This window comes from Montipora foliosa, chromosome 2 (genome assembly GCF_036669935.1).
Source record: "Montipora foliosa isolate CH-2021 chromosome 2, ASM3666993v2, whole genome shotgun sequence".
NCBI classification, from domain to species: Eukaryota; Metazoa; Cnidaria; class Anthozoa; order Scleractinia; family Acroporidae; genus Montipora; species Montipora foliosa.
In genome coordinates, this window is record NC_090870.1 from 62,329,520 (window position 1) to 62,335,430 (window position 5,911).

At 39.4% G+C, this 5,911-nt stretch overlaps 1 protein-coding gene across 2 annotated transcripts in view; it reads left to right on the forward strand.

Annotated features, from left to right (window-relative positions):
* The first annotated feature begins 1,029 nt into the window (after positions 1-1,029).
* The window catches only part of LOC137984836 (uncharacterized), a 36,898-nt gene continuing 32,016 nt past the window's right edge, over positions 1,030-5,911 (forward strand). The window contains exon 1 of one of the 2 annotated variants that reach the window (XM_068832165.1): positions 1,030-1,173. In XM_068832165.1, the coding sequence (XP_068688266.1) occupies positions 1,113-1,173 (61 nt within the window). In that variant the 5' untranslated portion in view covers positions 1,030-1,112. Of the gene's footprint in view, positions 1,174-4,320; positions 4,618-5,911 lie in introns of those variants that run through there. The other variant, XM_068832158.1, reaches the window with a different exon arrangement.

Genomic DNA, 5,911 nt, shown 5'->3' on the forward strand with positions numbered 1-5,911 from the left:
TATGTAATCTAGTTTGTGCTGAGTAAAAAGGGCAATATATTTTGACCCAACTCCTCAGTTGTCCCACAATCCTCTTGTTCCGGATTACTTCATTGCGTTCTATTTTTGACAAGTGGACTTCCGACCTTGTCATCGCGTCATAAATCAACAGAACTTCCGTGCTGTCAGGTATGCATGTCGAGCTTCCCACTGCCTTATGTTGAGTAAAGCGAAGACCGACCGAAAATCTCGCGAAAAAAACTGCCGCAGAAGACGTCAATTCAATTATAAAGTCAAAGATCCGAATACTTAGTGAGTTAAAAAGCGAAATAGAACTCCTAGACTGAGTAAGGTTAGCATATGTTGTTCGCATGGGAATCATCAAATGTTTGCCCATCCCAGAACTGAGTGCTATATGATCTCTTCAAGGCGGTATTCTCCGTGCTAATAAGAGTAATTAAGACTTGTGATACGATAAAGCGAACATTGAAAGGGTAGCCAATGGCTTATTGTATCCTATTGCAGACAACTGCGATGCCCTTGCTTTTGATTTTTCGAAAGGAAACCACTTAAAGGATCCTTTCCAAAAAGTGACCTAAAATAACAGATTTAGTCATTACAACAAGTGAATTATGAATTGGTTTAGAAGGGTTATTGGCCTCTAACTCTTTTGTGCGGTTAACGCAAATGTTTAATCGCGAGACGTGATTGGTTCGCGGCTGTCAAATTTCTTAAAAGCCATCCTTTATTACACTTCACAGAGGTCTTAGGGGCCGGAATCAGAAAGCGCCCGGGTTTTCAAACTTAAGTGACTCTAAAAGAAAAAAAAAAAAGGATAAAATATGTTGGAAGTTCAGTGAGCATTTCAAATTATCTTGAAGGTCGCAGAGGTCTTTGCTAACTAGCCTAAGCTGTCATATACTCGTATTTCCCAGCCATGACACATGTCAGCAAAGCGTTGACATATGAGGCAGGAACCAGCGCCAGAAAACTCTCCTGAAATGCCGGTCATTGCTAAGTTATCTGTTGCATGCCGACGCTGCAGACCAAGTGGTCATAGGAGGGTATAAAACCATCAGCGATTGTTTGTTTTCCCATTTCAGATTAACCATTGAGCAAACGATTTCTTGATCATGGGGCCGTCCTACTTGCAACTTGTTTTCATCTCTTGGTTGATCTTGTGCATCCTCGATGGTAAGTAGGTCTTTTTTTTGCCAAACGTAAATAAGTAATCCGAGCAAGCCAATATAATATCAGTCTCCATTAACCGCCCCTTAAGCGAGGTCGTAAATCTTTGTTTGATTTATGCGAAAACTTCATCGATGTTTAACCCAAAGCTATAAATCACTCTAAGAGATTTCCCCTGGTGCTAGCAGATCTTAATAGCTCCATAAAGCTTCTCAATGAGGCTCAGAACGTGGCGAAATTGATCTGTGTTGGCCGGGCCGTTGGCAAACAATTAACGCGTGATTGCATGGCTTGGAGTCGATATCAGCTCTTAATGTTCGCGCGTCAAGTGAACAACACATCGAACTCTATAATGAGTGAGGACTTAGGAAGTATTAGGAGAGAAAAACAGCGATATTTAAAAAGTCGAAGGTGTAAAACTGACATATGTGTGAGAATGAGTTATGGCCTCCGGAATGCGCGGTGTGAAGGCCGGCAGAAAGCCGACAAAGTAGGGTGCCTTTCCTTCATGTTTAAGACCTCATAGACAGTCCAGTGGTTTATTCCCTTGTTGCCTTCACTAGTATATAACACTCTGGGTGTAACAATGGCCCACTTGAGCAGAATTTTAAAATCTATTCAAAGCTGTATTGTACACGAAGTCATGGGGTGTTTTGGGCCGTTCTTAGTTCATTTTTCATTTTTTTGACACTTCAACTTCACCTTTATGCGTTGATTATGAATAATAGCTAAACTGGACCACAAACGTTACTGGATAGCATTTTCGTCCGGAAGAATTACGGTAGGAAATATCTTGAGTTATCATGAAAATAAGAACGTTGCGTTTTCTTCAATTACAAGAGCCTGCCCGAAGGTGGCAAAAATTAGCACAAAAGGCAAATGGGCGCCTTGTCCGGATGTGGCTTCGCTGTGCTCGAATGTCGAACCCGTTCGGCAAAAAAAAAAAAAAATTGCCTTTTCATTTCGGCTGTCTTAGCGTGATTTGTTCCTCCATGGTAAAACGATGTCTTTGTTGTGTCGAAGTTCTCATATCGTCTCTGGCGATTAGCGGCGTTGAATCCTTGGTTACTGAATGGTTTGTTGGCTTAGTATTCGTGCGTGCAGCTGTCTGTGTCTTTTTGTGCAGGGCGACATTCGTGGTTTTCATAGGAATCAAGTATTCCTGTTGTATAATTAACGATGATGAGTTTGCCCGGTAGAATCTAGCAAGTAGCTTTACAAAAATACTTACTAGAAGCATTTAGCGATAGTTTTAATCTAGTCGACGCATTAACGAACCAAATAGGATTGTCTATTGGCCCTTGAAAAGTTAGCAGTATTAAGATGGATTTACTACTGAGGTGTAAAACTGTTTTTTAGAAAAAAATTGGTTTTTATTATGTTTGTAAAATTTTAAAGTGACTGGAGGGAAATGCCACTTTTGAGCGTTATCCTATAGGATATGAAGGAAGCAAACAGATTAATTTGTAGTTTATTCTCGGCTGATATTTTGGCCATAAAGATACGGGGTCATGTAAGCCAATTGAATATTATTTCTCAGCCTTCCGAAAAATAAAGTGTAACGAATTTGACCTTCGATTATCGGTTTAACGGAGGAAAGGAATGCGATAAATCATTGGGGCTGAAAGTTCGCCGTACAATTTGAGGAAAAAGTGAACATTTTGTTTGTTGTTAAAAGTCGATCACGCGAGGTAACCCTTGACAATCTCTGCTCTGTGCGGAAACGCATGAAAAGTGTTTTCATTACATATTTCTTGGAGGTGTCTGGAACGGTTGTTTATTTTAACAATTTGCTGTGTTTTTTTGTTTAGCTCTTCGTTTGGTGTTATAAAAAAGGGAAACTAATACACACGGGATTGCTTAGCTGGTAAACTTGCGTGTAACGATTAAGAACGAAAAAACACAACTAAAAAAAAATATCTAGAATGTTATTCCGTCCGACAGAACCTTATTTAAAATCTCTGCAATGTTTTGGATATAGTTAATGGTGTCCGCTAATGTTTTTTTTTTTTTACAATTTTGAAGTTATTAGATTACTACACTGAACAGATCGCTAAAGTACCTGTCTATTTATCGTGATCAAAATCGCTACCAACAATGGCTGCTTTGTTTTATTTACCGGCGACCTATTCCTCCATCTTGTTCTCCACTGTAACACGCACAAAGTTTCCACATATTTTTTGCCAAGAAAGGATCAGGCCAACCTTGTTGATTAATAAATCAAAAAATGCGCAGGATGTTTTCGATGCCTTGGTAAAGTGGACAAAGGTTACGTTCAGGATTAAAGGTTTTTGAGCCGATTTTATTTTTAAGCTCGTCGCATTGCAATGCCAAAATCTATACCTTGAAAAAGAGGGTAATTGTGTTTACGAAGTTATTATCAACTCTTGTCAGCTCTTGTCAGCTCTGTTAGTTAGCATATTCTCCACCCAGGCTAGTGTTTCACTGATAAGTATGTTGGCAGACTGTAGTGGGTCGTAAATTGATCCCCAACCCTCCCTTCATGGTAGGGAAATCCCTTCAGATATTGCACGCATTAGTTCGACTTACAAGTTGTTGCAGAATCTCGAGCATCGCCCTTATGGCATTCGTGTCTGATGCAACTCTCAACATACACGATAGAGGACAAAATCCCTCCAAAACAAATTTGAGATTTTCCTTGATTATCCTGCGTGGCGAAGATCATTCTAAGCGCGCATGACAACTAGTGCTTGCTGTTCTATTTTTAGAGCCTTCGTGTACATGTACTTTTTGTTCCCAAAATTGTTCCCCATTTGAGAAGAAAACAGATGCTTCAGTATCCTCAAGTGTAAAACAAAGAATGCCGCTGCAAGAACAGCCGGGTATTCTGCAGTTACTCCCTAATTCTTATCTTTGAGTTGTCCAAAACGATGATTCTCTTTTTTCAATCATGTAAGTTTTCGTTTTTCACTAATGAATGATCATACTTTTAATCATCAGACACTTAATTGAGTTCCGCTTTAAGTTAATGTTTTCTATAGGTTTTAAAAGATTAACTGGTCCCTCAAAAGAAGACAATACCTCAAAGTTATCAGTCCTGGGCGGAAGTGCATGTGACTGACAATGGCGTTCGATGACGCGCACGTTACGTAGCAAAAGTATTTAATCCATTTCCTCTAAGTCTATGTTACTACAATAGTAAATTTCGGTAGCGGAACACAGCGAGACCTTAGTGACTTGACCTTACAAAGTTCATACTGATTGCTAAACGAATAGCAGCTGTGTGGAGCGTTTTCAAAATGCGATATCTTCAAGTCTACTACAGTATGATGGATGAGGGCAAAGAGGGACGATGTTATTTGCCGATACAGCGCCGTCGCCTGTGTTTGGGATTGACTTTGTTGTTTCTATTGTTACTGGTGATTATCGCAGCACCAGTCGTTGCCCGTATTTGCAGTCGCCAAACCATCGAGCCCTTAGCGAGTATAGGTGAGTTAGTTGATCATTCATTTTGTAGTCTCTTGCGTCCTGTTAAAGTTTCTTTTGTTCCCCTTGTAATGATGTTTTAAATGGCCAGCGATTTGAATCACAAGAGTTCCTTCCATCACAGGGCGTCTGCTGTGCGTGTGATTAACACCTCGCTTAGCTTGCCTGTTTAAATTTGGCCTTGAAACTAATTACACTGATCGCAACTAACAGTAGAGTATTTTTAAACCATGAATCCCCAATTTGTAGCGTTATTCCAGTCAAAGTTGTCACTGTTTTCTGCCCAGGCAATAACTTCCTCGCACTTCCACTGAACTGTTTGAAGTTTCATCTTTCAACAGCCCTCGCCGAGAATCGCTGTTTTCATTCTGGGGCTGTATAAATGGCAGAATTCTCAAAATGTCGACCAAGAAACTAGGATATTCGAACAACCGTGCAAATCTTGATGTATATTTTCAGTTAAAGATGTATATCAGATATTCTGACAATGAAACACGCGTTATTCGTTCGACTCGGTAATTAATACCTACCACTACTTTGCCCTTTACCGCGTGGGATTTGTAAATTAGGTGAAACAGTGCCTTAGCAGAACACAAAATTTGCTCGAATGCAATTACTTAAGTGCCACTTTTGCCTCAAAGGAATGCATTCTATCCTCTTAAAAAAATTTAAGGTGTAAAAGTTATGCTGTGGGTGACGAATTTGTCCCAAAAAGGATTAGTTCATAAAATCAGACAACGTTTTTTTTCTTTTATTTATTACACAAGGAATCTTATAAGTGACAAACGTATGTTTCGAAAACAGGGATTTCTTAAAGCAATGGAAAACGAGATTCCTTTATTTATGTTTGTTTAATTTGGAGTGGCGCACCGAAACAATGTAAACATCTGCTGTGGGTTATAATCCTTTCCTTCACAATGGAATACTTTATGGACCCATTATGTCACTTAAAACTATGACTTGTGCTCCATATCTTATGAACAACGACATCTTATCAGTAGCTAAATCTTCAAACCTTTTACATTTCACATTGTTTGAGAAAATGCATCTCGAACCTTGAATTAAATTCTTGAAGGCACAGTAATTGTTACAATGGAATCACATGATCCTCTGTGATGCGGTTTATAATCCTTCCCGTCCACTGTCCAATGATATCAAGCAGTTACACCAGTTGTTAACAGAAACAGAACACGCTGTTTCATAGCTTGACAGCGTGGTCTTTTTTTGACTTCAGACAACGTTTGGGGAGCTTTTTATCTTGATCTTACCACCAAACGGTAAAACCATTATTTATCTT